The sequence below is a fragment of the Ambystoma mexicanum genome, chromosome 6p (assembly GCF_040938575.1).
Source record: "Ambystoma mexicanum isolate Mex_15411 chromosome 6p, UKY_AmexF1_1, whole genome shotgun sequence".
NCBI classification, from domain to species: Eukaryota; Metazoa; Chordata; class Amphibia; order Caudata; family Ambystomatidae; genus Ambystoma; species Ambystoma mexicanum.
Genome location: NC_090935.1, coordinates 1,053,008,181 through 1,053,030,193, shown reverse-complemented (window position 1 = coordinate 1,053,030,193; position 22,013 = coordinate 1,053,008,181). Strand labels below are relative to the sequence as shown.

Here is a 22,013-nt window from a genome sequence, read left to right as displayed (position 1 = left end):
GAAACAGTTTCACATGTTACCAGACCCGGGAATTCCAACTCACTGTTAAATAGAGAAGTTACAAATCCATTGACCCCAGAGTTGTTCTCTTCACTCTCAGACCAAGATGGCTGCTGGAAAGTAATGCAGGCTCAGTCAACTACCTTTAAACAGCTGCCAGAAAGCAATCCCTGGGTTGAAACTGTTCTGCAATGTCAGAAGCTATCCAACGTTGCGAGATTGAAAGAAGCCAAGAGAAAACAGACAAAGGATGTGTGGAGGTCACCAGAGGCGTAGCCAGGATTGTCTAACAAGTGGGGCTTGAAGCTAATGTAGTTGGGCCCACCGCAGTGACATTCATTTCTGTAAATGCCCACACAGCGCTGCAGTGTGGGTATTTCAGATTTTGGGTGGACTCTGCCTGCTCAGGCCCTACCCTGGACCTCTGGAGGTCACCCACGTAAATAGCCCCACTCATAGCAGGACTGCACAGGTGTTGGGAATAGGAGAGAACCAGGGAAAATAAGCATTTTATATTGTTCCAGAAAGTATACATTTTGCGGGCCATCAAGGTGCCCAAACTTAATATACACATTTTACCTGCTCGTTAATTTTAATTACCAATTGTTTTTAATCATCAGCAATTTCCATATTGTAATCTCTAAATAGTGTTTCCCACTTAGCCCGCCCGTCATTTTTTCTGTTTATTTTGAAGACCAACAACTCATATTTTGGAGGTTCACAGAAGTACACATTAATGTTACCAAGCAAATAAATGACTCTATCAAAATCTCTCACCTTGTAATCTGTGTTCTTGTATTGAAGTCAAGCGATCTCATTGAGCGTAAAACTTCTATGCATCCCAAATACTGCAAGAAAAACAAAAGCTGCATTACAGACAGCTGAAGCACATACAAGGCTGCGTTCATTGAGGTGCTATATTGCTCTGGGAACTGGTTCTCAGTCTGCAGAAACTTCACAACAGGGACTTTCCCAGTCTGTGGGCTCTGGCTGGGTAGCGTCTGCTGTAGGAACAGAGGCCTATGGATGTGACCTGTCTAAGGATAACTGTGTAGATGGTGTAACCTTTTACTTTTCGAGCACATATAAAAGTCATTAAACCACATCAAGTAACTATTACACATAATCAGGAATAAAAAGAACAGTACAGAGCTAAGAGTATTCTTTAAGTATTAAAATAAGTTTATTTGCTCAGTGTTTCCTTCATCCTGCAGAAAAGACCCCAACCCTCTCCAAACTTTCTGTTTTTTTCCAGCCATGCTCCATTTCTCAGTAATTGCTTTTTGGCAACTTGTAAAACACCGTTTCATAAACAAAGAGCTTATCGACTCTTCTCCTCATTGTTAGAATAATAACTTCACCAATCCATTATTGTTATGAAATTAAGAGGTGGAAATGTGTTAGATGTGTTCATTTATGTACCAAATAAAATCAAGATCACTGGATAAACCATTTTAATCAATAGTATGCATGTTTAGTGGTACACCTTAATCCAAAGTCTTACACATTTCACTTAATTGTGTTGGTATTCTGAAGTTCCACACCTATTACATTTCACAGGGTATATCATTTGAATGTATCACGTTTTTACGAGTGTATATTGTAATAAAATATTGTGCTGGTATTGAGCAAAGCAGTTCCAAATGATCATTAAATGATGCTCTGGAAATCCATATCCCACGCCAACGCCAGTATGTTCTTTACATCTGGAAACTTCTTTGGCGTACTCAACTGATACCATATATGTATATGGGCATCGTATGGACTGGTACACATGGTGGCTTAACTAAAGAATTAATTCAGAACATGCTTTCTGTACATGCTCACTTTACGGTGGGTTGGCTGTTTAGCATCAAGTCTTTGTTACGTAAACTATCCTGGGCATTGTTTTTTGATGACGCAACAAAAATGTAAGATGTGTCTAAAATGGAGATAAAAAAATAGGGCATTACTACCTATACACCCTACTGAAAACTGGCTCATAGTTCCGAGAGTCAAACGAGCCAGAGCAAGCGGGGCAAGCTTCCCATTCATTGCGGCTATGCAATGGAACTCCCTGCCACTCACCCTCAGAGCAGAACCACCACACCTTGCTTTTCGTAAAGCACTCAAAACCTGGCTGTTTGTCTGAACCTTGAACTCTGTGCTGTCTCAATATGCAATAACGCTCTGTAAGATTCATGCAACTAAGTCGCCACTGTCTGTAAGAGCGCCTCGATTACCCCGGGCTGCATGTGCGCTTTATAAATGTAAAAAATAAATAAGATAAAAATAAATACTGTATCTGGCATCCAGAAGGGAAGATGACATGCTCCGGAGATCACAGGTGAGGGCCTATTTACAACTGGCCCAGGGACGTCAATTGGGTGTTGTCAGGGGCCGCAACTTCACCCTCTCCAACAGCTCCCCCACCTCCTCCTTAAGTTCCACACCTCCTCCAATACCGTTCCCAATCTCCAACAATTCTTCACTTTCTTCCTTCTCTTCCGGTGGTAATTCACGCTCCAATCCTCTCCACCTTTCATCCTTCCACAACTCTTCTGATGTTATGTCCTTCTTCAATCCTTCTCTCCCTCCAACCACTAGCTTCTTTTCCACCTCCTCTGACTCCTCTAATATATTACCTGCTCTCCCCTATACTCTGCTCCTCCACTCCCCTCTTCTCTGCTCCAAATGGCCCCTTTTTCTCCTTTGCCAAAGCTCTTTGCACGCCGCCCATACCTCTCTTCAAAAACGTGACTTCCCAGTCTTCCTATTCACACCCGTGTGGTGCTATGAAAGGATAGTTATTGTCTGACATAGGTACACCTAAAGCAGGCCCAAGGATAGCAGTGATAGGGAAGGGCCGAACATCCTTCAGTGGGTTATGAAATAGATGTATTCTTGTTGGGGAGCCATCCCTCTGGTCATGTGCATTCGTTTCTGTACTTCTGCAGTTACCTCCCGGTGCTGGGACAGGATATCGGTTTCTCATCCCCGGTCTGTCATGTTTCTGATGTGACAATAATGAAGTCCCTTGCTGGGCGGGTGGCCAACAAGGTGGTGGCTTTAATGGATACCACCCTGCACTTCAGAATGAAGGCCCCGGAGGAGGTACATTGGGGATCCTGTGGGACTCCGCAGTGTGCCCTCCCCGCATACTGAGCCTAGGACAGGAGACCTATTGCAGCACTTTGGTCATTTAATCTAGAGGAGAAAATCCAAGGACTCAAATGTGCATAGCACATCTCAGGTTTTGGCTTTCTCCTACTTTAGACTCTAGTAGCACCACAAAAGTAACCAATATCTGCCTCTGTTTCACTAATCGTCGTATGCTCCGTTGCAGAAATCTGTTCACTTTTCTTTTGCAGCTCCGTTGTAACAAACTTCACCTTTTCTTCAATACGGCCACAGATCTCTCCACTGTACCTAATGGCTTATAAATGGCTTTCAAGAGCCCATTATGGCTCTGAAGCCTCTTCCAACATTGTTGGCGACCTCTTGTCGTGGGCTTCAAGAAGTCTGAGTTTTTAGCTATGGGGATATTGCTGTGGGTTGGAGGGTGAGAGGTAATGCTCAGGAGTCAGACCGTGGAGGGTGCTGTTGCCAATGCAGGGACTAAGCACCCTTCCAGCAACTCATTCCTCCTGCAAGAGTCAGCGGGCGGCCCTGCGTAGTCCCCAGGAAGCTGCACCGCCCCAGTTAAGCGCTCGCTAAGGCCACACCTGCAAGCACACTTCTGATCAGACCAGCCGCAACCACTGCGAGAACTCCCTCACCAACATCGGAATCTATGGGTTTGGCAGAGGCACTGGGATATGTTATCCAAAGGGGACAACCCAACATCTGATAAGTTGAAGTGCTTCAGCTGTGGCTACCCACTGATGTGAAGGGGTGTTGCCGGACTAAAACGGAGGGCTTGGTCACAAAGTTCAATTAGTGTTGATGTGGTGGCCGTCTGTGGGGTATTTGTGTGTGAGTGTAAGGTGGGAGGAGATCTTAGAGGGGAGTCAATTATTCAGGGGAAGAGGGCAGAAGGCATTACAAGAGCAGCCCGGTGACCATACTGCAGTCATACTACTGGCCTCTTATACTTTCTTACATTGCCACTGTCAATCTGTCTCTTACTCGCTCTCTCTCTCTCTCTCTCTCTCTCTTTCAAATACAATCATTGTACCACATAAGCTCCAGAAACGAGAGAATTGGCCAATGAGGAAAGTAGGGCAGAATGAAGACTCCACACATTACCATGAGTTACATGCTAAGGTTTATGATGGACAAGAACCTTTGGTTCAGAGATGTGGCTGCTTCGGATATGAGGACGCCAGGCACTAAATTCACCTGTCCTGGGGGTTGGCAGGCTTAGACCCACCTCAACCCTCTCTTTATTATGTGCTGTGCTCAATGGCCAGCTGTAACAGAGCAGTGTTTGTCAGGTGCTCATTCAGTGATTAGGGCAGGAGCCAAAATTCTTTTTTGTTTCTCCCAGAGGTCTATTCCAATGTCTCTTACAAGCCTCCAACTCTTCCCAAGCACTGCACACAGCCATAGGCTAAAATAAAATTATCCGGACACTACCAGCCTCAACCCACCTGATATTTACGCAGATTCATAACTTCAGTTTCAGAATGATGCTGAAACCCAGCATGGGGTCCTTTGTGATGAAATGAGGAGCTAGGCAGATAAAAGATGCAATGTGGGTTCCTTCTAGTTCCCCACAGAGCAGGATGCACCGTCCCATGGCCTAAAGGGGGTGGAGCTGCCGCTGCCGGATGGTAAACAGAAGCATGCTAACAGTGAACGTACGAGTGTTGGGACAAGGGCATTGGATGGGCAGTCCAATAACAATGTGCAGGTACTCTTGCCCCTTACTAAGTACAGATATCTGCCTACGCTTTTTTTTTTAAAGCTTTGTGCAGGAGTTAAATTATGACGCTAAATCTAAAGCCAAACGCTAGAGAAAAAAAGTGGGTTTTAAACAATTTTCGAAAGGAATTCAGATGAAGATGGCATCTCATTAATACAGACAATACATTCCACAAATGGTGTATTAAGGCACAATAGGCTTCATTGGAATACCTGGACTGCCCTGGTATGACACGCCTCATCATACACTTTGAGAACATACTTGGAACCCTCAGCAATCCAGGATTTCGCAGCAAATGTTCCTGTGGCCCCAAGTTAAGGGCCGTGTATAGGAGGAATGGTGTTTGAATTTGTGGTGCCAGGGAATTCATTAGAAAGAAGCCAAAGAACAAAGACTCACAGCCTGATATATTTAGAGCTTTGAGGAAGCCAGATTGAGCAACATAAGGTCTGTCTTGTGTCTTGCCGCTTCACATCCTATCGTCACTGGCAGATCTGTGCTAGCTCAGCCCCCAGCCCAGTTCAAATGAAGGGCTGAATCAGGAGTAATGTCCCAAGAGAAGGCCAACGGAATTAAGATGAGGAAAATACCAGTAAGGAAAGCAGGGGTGCGGGGAATGAACTGGAAGCTTGGATTGAAATGGAAGTGAGGAAGATTAGGAGGCCGATATAGGAAATCTGTTTAATAGTTAAGGAAGTGAGTCTCTCTCTGTATCCCCCTCCCCCGACCCCCCGCTGTATATCTGTTCTGTTGTTACCTCTGAAAAGCGCTCCTCGAAGCCAGGTCTGCGATCAATAAATGCCATAAGAATAAGGTGCATTTAGTATGAAATGTTCCTTTAGAAAAGGATGTAGCTCCCGGTAACTGTGCTCAGAGTTGCCAATGCTCTTTCTTTACGTATTTCATAAACTCCAGAAAAGCTACACATTTAAACACATCGATATGATTTTGTGCTGTGCTCATTTGCCCACCTCTGTTCACAAAGACAATTTACAAAGTGTGTGTGGGGGGTGGGGGAGTTTGCACTTATGCTTTCCATAGAGCCCTGAAATAAATATATCCAGGATCTGGGCACGCTCATAGTGCATATCCCATATACATTGGTTTGCAAGTCATGGATGGTGATCTGCTCTGTGCTGTATATCACATAAAGAAAGGGTCATACTAACCTTAACACCTGACAGTGTAAAAGAATGATATCTATATTTCTCTTATGGCACATGTGAGGAGGAGTTTGTCCTAAAACACAGCGGCGATGCGCGCAGTCATAAACTGTGTTTTGATGTTTTATTGACTGTGGGGAAGTGATTGACCCTGATGCTCTACAACATGCATAATGGTGCATACGTGTTTTAATGATGGCCTTATGGGAAAGGGATGACTGATGGCCTACCCCCAGAATAACATAAGGATCAGCGACCATCCCGGTTCTAAAGAAAGGTGCATGAACATTTGGGCAACGTTTTGCTTGAAGACTCTTTCTCAAGAACCTCTGCTACATTTGGAGAATATTTACAGCAACGAGATAAGATCCAAGATCTGTCTAGTCAGGCACTACATCACATCACACCACTGCTCTAGCTCCCGGTGACATGTGTAGTAAGGGCCAGATGGCCATTTTTCTCTTACTCTGAACAGAAGGGTAGAGGTGGCATCTGTCCTCTTTGGACATTCACTCGTGCAGTAGTTAGTAAAGGCAGAGGTTGTGCAATGTGTCGTCCATTTGTAACTTAGAGATAAAATGCCACTGTTCTTGCCCAAACATGCGATTTTTGTAGGACTACCCTCATGCCCAACCTTTTTTGTATACACCTCGAAGAGGTACGCAGACATAGTTCCCCATCCACTGAAATTGTACACTTTTTAAGTCTGTGCTCTGTATTTCGAGAAGGCTGTACGATGGTTGGAAACCTGCCTTTACTTACATGCAACCATCCAAGACCTGAGGAGCAATGGCAGGGTCAGCCCTGCACAGATGTTAAGGATCAAGACTTTCAAAGAGGCACTCCGCTAAACACACAGTCCTCCACCATCCCTTTCCTTCCTATACACACCCACACACACACACACACACACACACACACACACACTTTAACAAATATACAGAAGCCTTATTGTACATTAGCTATGTAGTGCATTAGATGTATGAGTGGCAGTACACCACAGGCTGAGTGAATGCTGTATTGCTAAAAGAAATGATAATAGACACACATTCACTGGGTAATTTAACTCAGCAAAATACTAAATCAGTTTGATAGATGAGAAATGCAAGTTGCCGCACCATCCATATTGTCCCAAAATGTTGATGATATTTATGCTCCAATGCCTCAAATCGCATTGTTGTATGTTTTGTGCATGTACACTGGCATATTTCTTAATTTCAATATAATTCCTCTCTTTTATCCACATCCCACTGTAAAAAAGCCCAGACCACTGAGATGTGTTTCACTGGTGAATCATGCCTGGCCTTGTCCCTGCCTGCTGCCATCACCAGCCCAGGCAATCTCCCCATAGCCCTAGGGAGGTCGCGTACCATTTTTAATCCCTGGCCCTAGGGCTCCCATCACCCGGCATCCACAACAAAGGCCGTCCACATGAAGGGAAAGTTCTGTTTGGTGCTAAATCGTCAGCTCCACTGATCCTGGAGAGCTGGACCTCTATAAACTAGAGTGAGTAGGTGATTGCTACCGCTCATATGGCGTCCCTGCCCCCGCATCCCAGTGTATCATTACTTTGACATGCTCTCTGGCTACCCGACACCAGCCTGCTATTTTGCATCGTAGTCACCTAGAGCCCTGTGCGCACCCATAGATCTGTGTTAACTTATTTGCTTTATTTTGTTTGCTTATGGCCTTATGTCGGCCAACACACTGCATTTGTGTCACCTGTGGCCCTATGTTAACTGATATTCCTCATCTTCATCACGTATGGCCCTTTGTTCACTGATAAACTGCATTTTGATTGCCTGGGGCCCTGTGTTCACTAATAATCTGCATTGGGGTCGGGTCGCCTATGTTCCTGTGTTATCTGATCATCTTTATTTTGGTCATCCATGACCCTGTCTAACCTATGATCCTCTATCAAGGTCGCTATGGTCCTGTGGTGCCTCGGGATGGATACTCTTACTCCTCCTATACCCACTGATACTTCACTCTCTGCCCTAACATGCCACCTTTATGCCACACAACACTACTTTGCCACACCACATTCTTCTACAGCTTTCTACCGCCTACGCCTCCTTCCACAATGCATCTTACACTCCACCTGCTGCTGCTATTCACTCTCATAGACTTTCCCTTACTCCCATTGTACTCCCCCATCTTTGACCAACCCATATGTCGTCTCCTCATTCTCCCGCACTTTCTATCACGTTCCTGCATCTAGTCACACCCAGAGAAGACTTCCAGGCGGACCATCTTTCTCTAATATCAGTGTTCCTTGTGTTGTGCCCTCCAGTACACACCCCTTCCCCGCCTTTTTACACTTCCACTGCATTCGGGCTCTGGAATGATCAATCTAGATGTAATAAAACCACCTTCATCACTGATCACAACCCCCCTCTTACTGCCATAGGCATTACTGAGACATGGCTCATGCCTCACAACTCTGCTTCCCCTGCTATTTCCCAAACTGACTCTGCTACCTTTTTGCACATGTACTGCACTTATAAAAGAGGAAGTTTGGTTGGCCCATTTCTCCACAAAGACAATCATTATTGCCCCTTCCAACATCCGACATTTTACCATTTTCAGAATACGCATGTTATCTCCGCCACCGGACCCTCCCCACGTTTAATCTCTTATCTCAATCTCTTTCTTGACTTCATTCCCACAAACGCCCCAATAGCACTAATAATAGACTTCAAGCTCCCCACAGTATCTCCTATCCACCAATCAGAGCATGACTCCAACCTCTCTGACAACTCCCTTACCTCACTTCATAATCTACGCACTCACTCCCAACTCATATTACTCTCTTGATTGTGTATCCCTTCCCTCCTCCCTTCCCTCCTCTCTTCCCCCATCTAATCTCTCAATTAACCATTACCCTTCTGCAGTATGGCTATGTTCCCACTCCCCCCCATCCATGCCATCGCCAAACGTAAATTTAAACCTTACTTCTCAGCTCCCTACCTGACTGAAGTCAGGTCCACTGTTCTCTCCCCAGCTCCTCTCGGGCATCCTCTACTGAGCAAGCCTTCTCTGACGTTAACCTGGCCCTCTGCTCCCCTGTTGAAGTCATGTATCTGCCTCGTAACTTCCCCCCTTCTACCACTTGCCTCCAATTGTTGGATCACTCCTCAGATCTGTCTTCTCAAAAAGAACATGCAGTTCACATTTGCAAGTGATGTAAAGTGGTGTAAAGATCTTAACTCAATGTTCTCCTTATCTATAAGAATGCCTTGCTCTCTCAAACCGTTTCTCTTAAGGCTGCCAAATCACCCTAACTCACCAATCACATTACACCTTTTTGTTTGCACCCCCACAAACTCTCCTCCGAACTGTAAGTCATGAAGGCCCCTCCTTCCTCTCTCTTTTCCTATATCTGCCAATACGAATTCTCATCTACGACTGCAAAACATTCTGACACCCTTACCACCCTCCCATCCAACCCTCTTATTCTTTGCAGGCTCACTTAGCTCACTTCTCCAAACTTCTCCATGTGAACTGGCACCAATTGTAAGGACTGCCAACTCCTGTTCTGCCCCTGGAGACAATCTAGGTTGCATCATTGCCACTTCCACTATAATCCAATCTTGTAAATTTTATGTAGCATATTATATTGTTTTTCAGTTTATTTCTAGGTACTCCGAGGTTTGGAAGACACGGAAAGTGGGATAGAGGGAGCTACAGTGATGTGCTTAAGGACACATTATTTTGGTCAAGTGGGATTGAGGAATTATAATTCATATCCTTGTGTTCCAAAGTCTTTAGTTTAAACCTCCTCACTCTGTTAGCCAACATCTTCAATTCACCAATGTGTTTTATATTAGTGTTCATTTTATTTCTAAGCTTGCCCACATTTGATAGATAAGTAAAGAGAAGCACATGCAATTAGTGCAAGGTACTACAATGCTGGTCAAGCAGGGGAGACCGTATTAGAGCCCACATCTGACCGTCCCAAAGATAGAAAGATAGCATGCTCTCCTTCATTTCCCATCCTTTCCTTCCTTTCCGCACTCTTTTCTTAGACCTCTCAATTCTTTCCTCTCCCACTCAGTTTCTCTTTTCCCATGTACCCCTCAAAAATGTGATGGTGTTGTTGGGAGGGGAACATGTGCCTGTCGTTGTATGGCTGGAAAGTTGGGTCTTTTCCATGCAGGTTTGAGGGTGGGGGAAGTGCTCCTAAGAGGTGGATGGGGAATTTAATGTTTACGGTATGGTCTAAATGAGCCTTTGGGTGTGTGGCTGCAGAGTGGTGTCAGGCCTATTTGGAGATACTAGTGGTTGTAGGGTTGAGAAATGTACATGGGGAGAAGGAGCATATGAGGCATTGCAATCTATCAAAGCAGGAGGTGGCTGAATATGTTGACGAGGTGTGCACATCAGAATGTTGATGGAGGTTGGGATTGTGCCCGTAAATATAGGGCTATGTTTGTGAGGATAGGTTATGGTTGGCTTCCCGGAACAGTACAATGTATGTGCTGTTCGATTTGCAATCATTGTTAATTTGGTATGAGATCATTACAGCTAATGCCATCAACTGGTCTTAATTAATATTACATAAAATCAATGTTGCTAATTGGTACGACGTCAGAGCAAATCCCCAACCTGCTAAACAGCATTGCCTGATGGTCAACCCTAAACTGGCTTTAACCCTAAACTGGCTTTAATTCTAATCTCTTGCTTGCTGGTCAATATTGGAAATCTTGCTACATGGCCTCATTCCCAATCATCACATCTACTGGCAAGACCACTGGACTGATATAATTAGTGCTCTATTAGGGGCAGTGATATAGGTGTTATCGACCTATAAGCTTGAGGAAAGTGTGCCTAAAATGCAGCGCGAGAAAAACTCAGCCTTAAAATGATTATGCTTGCTTGCTCAGTGACCTAATATGGTTTTATAGTGAAAAATATTTTACAGTGATTCATGGTTTGTGGGAAATTATTGAGCCAGTAGATTTTGCAGGGCTAACTGTGGGCAAAGCTACAAAGTGGCTTGTTTTGAAACCGGAGCAGCTGATTAGTGTGGATTCTGAGCATCATTAATTTACTTTTTCACCAGACTCTAACACGGAACAAAAGTGGAAAAAGGAGCAGCGTGAAATGCAGCATGTAAACAATAGCAGCTCTTTAAAGCAGTACTTCACCATTTTCTCTCAGGTCTCTATGCCAGATCATTCCTTCCCAAGTTCTGCTGCTTGCCTGAAATCTATCCATGGCCTAGATCCCCACTAACCATTCAACCAGTCTAGGAACAGGTCTAGTTCTACACTGGAAGCTGTCCAAATGATGATGGCATCATCAACGAATCTATACCAGTATTTCATATGTAGCTTAAATGGATTAAGTTCATTCAGAATAGATAAAAGAATGAATGCTCATGATGCTCACTTGCAGTTCACTATGACTTGTGACTTATGGACCATACTTTTCCTGGACTTAAGATTGATTAAAAACATGAATGGTCAGATTGACACCACTCTTTACAGGAAGCCTACACATAAAAAACACATTGCTCGACTTCGTTAGTTTCCATCCACAGGCATTAAGACAGAATCCCTCATAGGGCCAATTTTTAAGAATTAAGCGTAACTGTAGCTCTAGCAAAGAATTTGAAAAAAAGCTGATGCTCTACAAAGTAGACTATACAACAGAGGCAAGGCAACGGATTTGTGATCACAGGTATTAAGAAAAAAGTTCCAGACAGCCCATCGTGGAACATTTTGTGAATATGCAGCACAGAAACATTGATCTGTTGTGGTCCGTTATCCTGGTTTTGCACGCCCATCCAAGAGGGTGCAACCACAACAAACAACTCATTCAAATAGAACAGAAATGGATAAAGAACTTGAAAACTGTAGAGAGAGGGCTTAATACCAGTGTTGATTGGCAATCCTTAATGTTCAGATAAATCAGTTGTTAAATTGAATAATACACCCACTTTGTTTTCAACACTTAGGGAGTTTCTGATTGATGAGCACGGGCTTTTATGCCAAAAAACACTATATTGTTTGGGCTATACCCTGGCAATGCCAAATAACAGTGTAATGGACGTGACGCTGATATGAAGATATAAGTGCTTTTGTTCACTTCGATACACTCTAAAATGGCATACAGATTGTTGTTTACATTGTGGTGTTCATTTCCAGTGGTAGTGTATCTTCACTGTCTTGTCCTCTGTCCGCGAGACAAGACCCATTGGATTCTAAATAGCAGATGTATATTAGTAAGTACTTCCAGGTCAATCTAGCTCTCCCGTGGCAAAACATTGTAAGCAAAGGTTGGAGCATGGATGGGCAAAACTTCGCCCTCTTGCCATGTTGGAAACATACGTCTAAATGCTTCCTTTCTTTCATGATCTGTATTTAGCTGCTTGACGAGCGATCTGTTATTATATGTTTTTAATAGCAGCAAGTTTATATGACAACGGTTATGAGAACTTTATGAATGCAGTTTTGTGAACGTCGTCCATGAGTTTTCACTGGCATTGTTTGGTAGTCCTTATTACCACTCACAGGGGACGGACGCAAAAAAATGAAGCTTCATAACTATAATTACAAAGGGATGCAAGTGGTATACTCTAGTACAAGGTTCATATTTTTGTTTTGCTTCTAGAAGAAGCTCTAGGAAGCATTTTTGTAATTCTCTGTTTCTAGTGTCCAGATCTGCGACTTTTGTGGAATCAAGACTTTATTGGGATACCTGACCACCAATTCATAAATTACGTATTTTTCAAAAGGTCAGTGAAACATGGTTTTAGGCCCCATGTATAATAAGTGCTGAGTTCACAAACATTGGGGCTCCTATAGTTTATTACGTTGCCAACAGAAATAAAATGGTTGTTACTTGCTGTCTCATCTATAATAGGGTCCAGGCAGAGATTAGGAATTACGTCAAGGTGGTCAGTAAAGGAAACTGCAGGCTCTGAATTTGAAGCGCCCCTTTAGCCTGGCAAACACCTGCAACACAGAATACAGGTCAGCCCTATAGAAGGGATTCTGTGGTTCACATTGTGGTATATCTCTGAGGTACATTGGCTGTCATAATTCTGTTTTTTTTTGTTTTAGGTTGTCAGCTGGTGACAGAAGGAATCATCTAAATAGTGCCTTGGCATTTAGAGCAATTACATGTGGCAGGAAAAATGAGAAATGTCTTTGTCCTGATGAAGGCCGTCTAATCTGTTTTGTGTGGCCATTGTGGATGGGTGAACCCACACTTGTATAGGTCAAAACACCTGTGTCGACATGTCCCCCATGCAATGATTAATGATAATGATTTGCTATTTATATAGCGCCTTAAGCCAAAGCGCTTTACAGAGAACATATGTACATACATTTATCATCCCAACCGAAGTTGGTACTCATTTATCGACCTCGAAAAGGATGAAAGGCTGAGTTGGCCATGCCGGCATTCGAACCTGCGACCTGCAGATCACACATAGATCGCAGCAGCGAGCGCTCAACCTGCTGAGCTTTCATACCGGCTTACACTTATAAATGATATGTTCATATGTGCATCACACATCCGGAGGTACTAGTTACACCGCAGGGTTTTGGGGCTCAGTTCAAGAAGCCCGAACAACAGGTTTCTGGTTTTTTTTTCGATATAAGGGTTAGTACACCCACATAGTTATATCGTGGATCAGTGACCTACTCCATCAAGAGGATAAGGGGTGATACAAGAAAAGAGCCTACCTTCTGTTTGTGTATATTGAACTGCACTTTATGGTCAATAACCTTTTATGCACTTTGTTTAGCTTACTAAAAGCACACACACAGCTTTCACAAGTGTCATCTGATGATTTTTATTGCAATTCATACCCCTTGATACTTATTAAATATGCTGTAAAATAAAAATGTAATTTTTAAACATATTCTGTATCAGTGTGAGCCTTAGCCAGAGAGCCTGTTTCCCTGTGTATTAGACACAATAGGGGCACAGTGGACAGGTGGTTTGTTTAGCACTTGGTCACTAACGTCTTCTTTGAGAGTGCAGTCTATTCCCTGCTTTGAGTAAGTGTCCTTCCTCTCTTGAGGAACAAATAGGGGTGAAACTGTATTAGTTTGAGATTAGTATATTCTAGGGGAGACCCAATACTCTTCTCCATAATTTACGTTCCAGTTTGTCCACCCACTTTTCCTGGCAGGCTGTATTGTTTTTTATACTATACTGCACTACCGCAGGAATATTTTGCCATGTTGGCCTTAATTAAAAGAACTAATGAGAACTGTCCTACTTCTTTGTCAAAATGCTTTACAGCTGCCATTGTTTGCAAAGCCTTAATTTCCTTTGTCAATCGCAATCTAGGGTTTGATGAACAAGTGTTAATTATATACCACAGATAAAAAAAATAATCCGCCCTTTCTAACTCTGGACCTTCTTTGAACCAATCAGGGGAACCTTTACTCAGACCTTCATGATTTTAGTTTTGCAATGTTGATCTTTAGGTTTACATTGAAACCCTATCAAAGCGTCTTTGTAGACCTACTTCAATTGTATCCATCAATACTAAGTCATCAGCATATACTTAGAATGGGACATGAGTGTCACCTAATTACAGGGCAAAGTTATTTACCACTGACAGATTGTTCCCTAAATCAGAAATGCACAGGTTAAAAAAGCAGCAGGGCTAGTACACACCCCTGTTTTACTCCCCTATTTCGTTTTCATTGCTCTGGAACCCAAGCCCCAGAGTTCAAGCTTACTCTTACTACCATCTCTGAGTACAGCTGAATGATCACCTGAAGCAGACTGGGCTCAATTCCCCACTTCCACAATATAATCCATAATTTACCACAATCTACACACTAGAATGCTGCTGAGTATCCCAGGAATGCAATATACAAAAGGGAGTTACCTTTAATCTTTGCCATATTACTTGGCACCGTTAAACATAACATGTTATGTGCAGTTAAATGACCTGGTCTAAAGCCTGTCTCAATGGGATGAAGTACATTTTCCGTATTCACCCATCTTTTTAAATCTTCTAGTAAAATGGTCCCAAAGATTTAACAGGAAACAGCCAGTAATGCTATTAAGTAATAATTTGTTTGGTGTTCTCAATTGTTTCCAAAAAGTATATCAGTCTTTCAAATAGTCTGTGGAGTGGCACTCATTAAGTCACTCTCAAACCTATCCTTCCCAAATTCAAACAGAATAAATTGCTCTCAGATATCCACTAGGATAGGATTACATTTTCTGATATCTTCATACTTAGCTTTCCTATTGATGATTTTTCAAAAGCATCTATCCTCTTGTATGAACTATTATCTGCAAATGTACCTGGCCTTCTCTCACTTTATTATTGTTGTAATTCTTCCTCCAGTTCCTCCTATATTAGTGCTTAACTGTTCTAATTATATTGACTAAATCATGTTGTCTCTAACAGTCTTCTTTAGTTCCCCTTCCGCTGAATTGTTTTATCTTCTAATCTCATTGCGTTTGTTTGCAGCTTGGTAGTCTTTGGCCAGTCACTAAATGTAAATCATTTGTCGAACCCAACCCATTCGGCAGGGAAGTAGAGTAAAAGTCCCTATTCCTGTGGCTGGGCTGTACTTGTTCTAAAACGTATTGCTTCTTAATTAAATGATTCCACTACTTCATTTTGTTGCCATCAAAAATCTCATTTTTACTTCACATTTTCAATATCAACATGTTGCGATAGCTTAAAGACGTGTCTACTTGTGTCTACTACCTTCAGCAAGTGTGCAATGGGGTATATGAATACGTCAAAATACTGAAGACGAATCACCTGAGATCCAGGTGAAATTTCATCGGCAGTCTACTTTAATTCTCGCATTCGTCATTATTAGCTACCCAAACAAGGGACACTAAAGTTTGTTTCAAACAATGCCATTATGAAGTAATAGTAGCCTCCAATGAGTACACATATTCATTTGGGACTAAAGTTGAAAGCAAGAATCAACAAAACATTGGAATTTTGAGTACATCATTTTTATGAATGAATGTTATCTAAGAAAATTGAATGTAACACTGGAATTTGAGCACTCATTTTGGAAATAATGAAATTAAAGAAATATGAATAAGCAATTGAATGAATATTGAGAATGAATATAATTCAAAAGAAATTCAATGAAATCAATAAAAACAAAATTTGAATAAGAAACAATATATTATTTCATCATTTAGAAATCCTTAGGGGCGCAAATTAAGAAGCATTCACGTGTTCAGGTTTATAAATTACAAATTGAGCCAGATCTCCTTACGTTCCGGAAGCTTCTCAAGAACCTCCTTTTCTCTACTTTCTTCCCTCTCCCTCTCCCCTCATCCTGTCTGTTTCAATGACTGGCTGCCTGGTTACCTCTGAGTTCTAGAGAGCACCAGGCCCCCCCCACCCAGTCCACCCCCCTCCTCGCACCTAGCATGTGGACCCTCACCCCCTGCACCCAATGCATTCCCTGACACTTGCCCACTTGCTTTTAACGCAGACCGGCACTCCACTCCCCCCCTTCTTGTTACGGCACTTGCAGGATACGACTGTCACAAGTTCTAGTAGGACTGTTATTGTTATCTTATAAATAAATATTTAGTATTACCAGAATCTTTGAAGTGAATAACATACCCGGAGAATCATAAATGTTTATTAGTAATACATACCCACAATTCTTCAAGCAATTACCCATAACAGGAGTTGTCAGCGCATTTGGGTTCACTACTGGGAGGGCTCTAGCCTTAAGGAGGTCTGCGAGGCAATTATCAGGCCTCTCATGCAACTACCTTTGGAGCCTTTCTGAGCGGGAATTGAAGCATACCTACATTTCATCTAAGTGCACTAGATCATTCAACCAAACAGCTTGAAGCAATACAATATCAAAGCTCAATATATGTTTTAACCTATCACCTTTCCCAAACCAATGCTTAATTCATCTTGTATTCCAGCTCAATGCCCTTCCAAATGTTCACAGTGTTAAATTGGCATTGTGAGCAGAAATCCAGGGATCCACCTAAAATCCCTTTTCAGTACAACCTCCTTCCCTCACCAATATCATTCCAACCACACCTCTCAAGCAGTGTATTTGTAGCAAGGTATTATGTCTGAATATGTCAACATTTAAACTCGAATCACTTTCCGAACTTAAGGGTATCTCCAACCACATGGCAGGACAAGACATCAAATCGGAACCAACCAGCCGGAAATCGTCTGCCTGACCCAAAATTAAGCCTTCTACAGTGCTGGATTTAAAGTGAACTTTTATTTTCTGAAGTAAACGTTTATCTTTAAACTCGCCCAGCTCAATGTAACTTATACTGCCACCCGTCATGGGGAATCCACTGCTAGAAAGTGATATCTATTTAAAGGGCCCCCATATTATCTGCAAATAGATTCTCTATCCATAGTGCTGTTGGACTAGGTCCCATGCCTACATTTCCTTTAAAACTTGCAATTTGTTATCCTTATTCTTACTTAAGCTTGTTGGCGTAGGCACCAATTCATTCTTCCCGCTGACTAACGACAATCCTTTAAACCTTGCAGATACATTTAGAAATTCGATGGGGAGTTCTCGATTAGTGACTTTGTGTTCTGATAATCAGATGAATCATTCTCCTCTATCACATTTCCTTCATATAGTTCCTTCGAAACATGTAGAACTGAACGTCTGCTTTGGGATATATTGTCTTTGTGGTCAAATAAAAGTAGCCCTTCCTATTCTTGGACATTTTCTTCCGATTTATTCCAACCCCATGTCATCATGCCAGGCGATCTGTATCCTTGGGCTTCTTTCTTGCTTTATTGACCTTCCATTTGCTCTTATTTAAATCAAATATTTTTTCATTATTACTACTAGATGAACTAAGTGCAATGAACTTCTAATAGTCAGTCTTTTGAAACTTTGCTGTTTTTTACCATCACACATCTCCCCACTGGGAACCATTCATTTTGCTTTCATCCTCCTTTTCTTCTTTGAGTTTGTTGACTGTTGACCACTATGAGCCACACCCGGTTGATTTCCTTATTTTCTTGCAGTCCTGTTGACTGGCATGTTGTGATATTACAAGCCACAGACACTTTGTCGTCAGCCATCCAATCCTACTACACATTTGCCTCATTACCCCGATGCATCTTAGAGGTATTCTTGAAAATGGAAATGGTTGCAGGTGGAGAGGCTTTGGACGGAACCTCCTAGTCCAAGACAGTTGCTTTCTCTATTGTCACTTGTTTTTCCTCAGTGACATGATTTCTTTCCTTCTCCAATAGGGATTCTATTTTAGAGACCTGTATTTTCACATCTGCCCCCAGCTGTTCAAAAACTTTAACAAGTTGTTTTAACACCAAATGGAGAGCTTGCAACGAAGTAACTGATGGTGTATCACTCACGCAGTTTTCCCAGGTTCCCGATTTGTCATCGATACTTTTACATTACAAACTAGTTTGATGAGCAATCCCACATAGGAACTGGATTTACCCTACTGGTATCTCTCTGCATTGATTTTATTCATTCTCCTTCAAGTTATTAATGGAATTAATTGGGACACTCTTTCCATCATTTATTAGTTCCAAGCAGGTTTGAATTATTTCTTCCTCTTCTTCTTGATCCTTTGATTCAACCTCACAGATTAAATCCGCAAAAATAGGCATATTCAAACTGGGCGTGACAGACAATCTTTTATCAATGTTGCTCATGTTTACTTGGGTTCATTATTTTTAACCTCAGCAGTAGGTGGCTGAGGTTTGAATAAAGCAATCAGTTTGCCCTACAGTATGCCCGCGTTGTTAGGTAGGGCAGTATCATCGGCCATCCATCTACAAGCCCACCCTCCGACTTCACTTCGGCCTCATTTTCTAGTATTGCCTTTGTTATGGAGTCATCAGAGGGAACAACAATTCCATCCTTTTTGCTATTACTACACAGCTGGTACTGCAGGAGTACCATATTTTGATTCCTTTTACTTCATTTAAGCAAAAACAGGGACCACACATTTTATTCTCCCACAAGCTTTAAAATAAATATGCGTATTGTCTCTGCGGTCTTCTTCAATGAAGTGGGTCAACTAGGTGCACTTTCAAGCTGAGCGTGTGATCCAGCAGCCTCCCTGCATGCTAACGGAGCCTGCCCTTTCGCTGCGCTTCCATGCAGTCATGCTGGGCTTTTCAAGCGGACCACATGGCTGCATCGAGCTGGAATTACTGTGCACTTCAGGATTCAAGTGGACACTGGAGACTGCCCTTTCGCCGCCCTGCCACTGCGGTTCTGCGCAGTCATGCTGGGCTTTTCATCCGGATCACGTTGTTATGTTGTGTTGAGTCAGAATCATTGTGAACTTCCGGGTCCAAATGCACAACCCAGAGACTGCCCTTTCACCTCCCTTCTGCTGCTGTCATAACTGCCTGAAGCCTCCTCTTAACACATATACATAAACCATTATGAACTAAACTTTAAATCTAGATCAGAAGCTTAAACTCTATGGAGGTCATTACAACCTTGGTGCTAAGTGCACCAACTTTACCACCATGGTGTAAACTACGTTTACACCATGGTGGATGGCGGATTTACCGCCCCATTCCAAGGTGAGTGGGGCGGTAAATCCCCATTTTCCATTTTCCCTTCCCCATTCCCATTTTTGCCCCATAGGGCATAATGGGAGTGGGGAAGGCGCTAATTACGCCGCCGTAAATTACAGCGGCGTAATTAGCACCATGGCGGGTTAGCGCCATGGACTTTAACGCCTGCCAAAAGCAGGCGTTAAAGTGGGAATCCGGCGTTAAGGGTTAACGCCGTCGTTAACCCTTAACGCCGGAGTTGTAATGAGGGCCTATGTTTTAAGCTTCGTACATCAAAATGTTATTGTCTGGGTTTAAGGACAAATATCAGATTTAGGTATATTGTGATCAAGCGCTCGGAGAAGCGCGAAACGCGTCGTTAAGGACACTGCCCTGGCGTTCTGTTCTGTTGCTGTGTGTCCTTTGCCTACTATTTTTTACCAGCTATTAAACTCGTTTTTCTGTAACTTGGATTCGAGTTTGCTACTTTTTTCACTGGGACCTGCAGACCTCATGCTTGGAGTGCGGTTTTTTCCTTCCTCCATGTTTTAACGATATATATATATATATATATATATATTCACTAACAAAAACGTTGTTAAAGGGACGTTATGGTTAACTTGAACTAGCAAAAACCTATGAAATTCAATGGAAAAACATTGTTTCAGGGACGTTATGGTTACAGGTAAAACCGAAAAAAGGTCGAAATTCGCCAGTTATGGTAAGCTAAGCTTCCTGAGTCTGCCCAGCCTAGAGACCCAAGCTACTCCTCACTGATGATGCCCAACAAGGCTGAAACATGTCTGGGGATGCTTGTGGTCTCGTGCAAAAGGGATGTGACATAGAAGTTTGGGCTGCACTGCCCCTTTTGGGGTAGGACCAAGCCTGATTTGCATATGGGTTTTCCCCTTCTGTAATGGCTTGGCAGGCTGAAAAACGATGGTCTGGAGGGTTGCCCAGAGCTATGCATGTGGTTATGATTAATTCAAAAGCTTCCAGCCATCACCTTTTTGTTTTGCTATGGCAAGCTAAGCAACCATAACCCGTGCCGTCAGTGTGCACTGCAAGGACTAACACCCATGACATCAAAGATGCCAACACAAATCTCATTGAGGACATCACATGTGTGGCTGCCTCTTTTTTGTTCACTGACATAAGTAGGCCAGGTGCTTTTCTTCACTTACAGTCAGGAACTAACAATTCAAAAGGTTCTATCTTTGTGTACAGCACCCTTCTCATATGTTCTTGCACGACTTTCCTTAGGGTTCACTCACATCATATGATACATATAGGTGAACAAGAAAGCGTAAAACACAGCAATAATTTCTGTGCATGAAGATAATCAGTTATGTTATGAACAGTTTCTGGTATTGCTACTCCTTTTTTGCTTACTCTAATTTCCCTGTATATGCTCATATTTGTATGCTTTGTGGTGTCTTTGTTTTCTGTGCAGTAGTGCGATTATGTAGTTATTAAGGCAATGGTAGCCATGTTTCACAGTACCCGAAACTATAAAACGGAAGCATTCATGATTTCACTATGTAACATGGGAAGATTTTCAAGATTACACTTCTATGGGCCATGGTGCAGACAATGGCTACGTGCCCACATATTTGGTTCATGTACTGCAAAGAAGTCTGTAATACAATGGTGTGTATAGCAATGCATTGCACAATGAACTACTTATCTCATGATAGTTCTTACAATGATCTTTGATAGTTTTCTGTCACCATTACAATAACAATCCCTTGTGGAGGCTTTCCATGAAAACGAAATGCACATCTGATGTCATCAGTGATGTCATCAATGAGATTTGTGATGGCATCTTTGATGTCATGGGTGTTAGTCCTTGAGGTGCACACTGGTGCTGGTGGCGCGAGTTATGGTTGCTTAGCTTACCATAAACTGGCGAATTTCGAGGGGTTTCGGTTTTACCTGTAACCATAACGTCCCTGTAACAACGTTTTTCCATTGAATTTCATAGGTTTTTGCTAGTGCAACTTAACCATAACATCCCTTTAAAAATGTTTTTTGTTAGTGAATTTCATAGGTTTTTAGTAGGGCACTGTGACCAGAACGTTGCTTTAGCATAGTGTTTTCAGTAAAGGCGACAGTTTTTTAGTAGCGTAACTTAACCATAACGTCCCTTTAACAATGTGTTTTCAGAGAGCACCAAGACCAGAACGTCACTACAATGTAGTAAGCACACTGAAGTTTGTCTACTAACTGCATAGGTGCTGCAGTAAACAATAGTAGAGAAGCATAATGTGTCATTTATTACGGAGCAATGGCAAGTACCTTACAGTGGCTGGAAGAAAATTCCCCTCATGACGCAATGACTTACATTTCTAACCCCATTGGTACGCACAGTACTTTGAAGCGAACATTATGTAATATATATTGCTATATGTACAGCAAACACATTTTCTTTTCTGTGAGAGAACATATTGGAAAGGAAAGCAAGGCACCACAAGCGGCAACCCTTGCACAACAGCATACG

At 42.5% G+C, this 22,013-nt stretch overlaps 1 protein-coding gene across 1 annotated transcript in view; it reads right to left on the bottom strand.

The window, feature by feature from the left end:
* Positions 1 to 22,013, bottom strand: part of SHC3 (SHC adaptor protein 3) — a 507,698-nt gene that overhangs the window by 345,793 nt on the left and 139,892 nt on the right. The window contains exon 2 of the mRNA XM_069625657.1: positions 778 to 848. Coding sequence (XP_069481758.1) covers positions 778 to 848 — 71 coding nt within the window. The remainder of the gene's footprint in view (positions 1 to 777; positions 849 to 22,013) is intronic.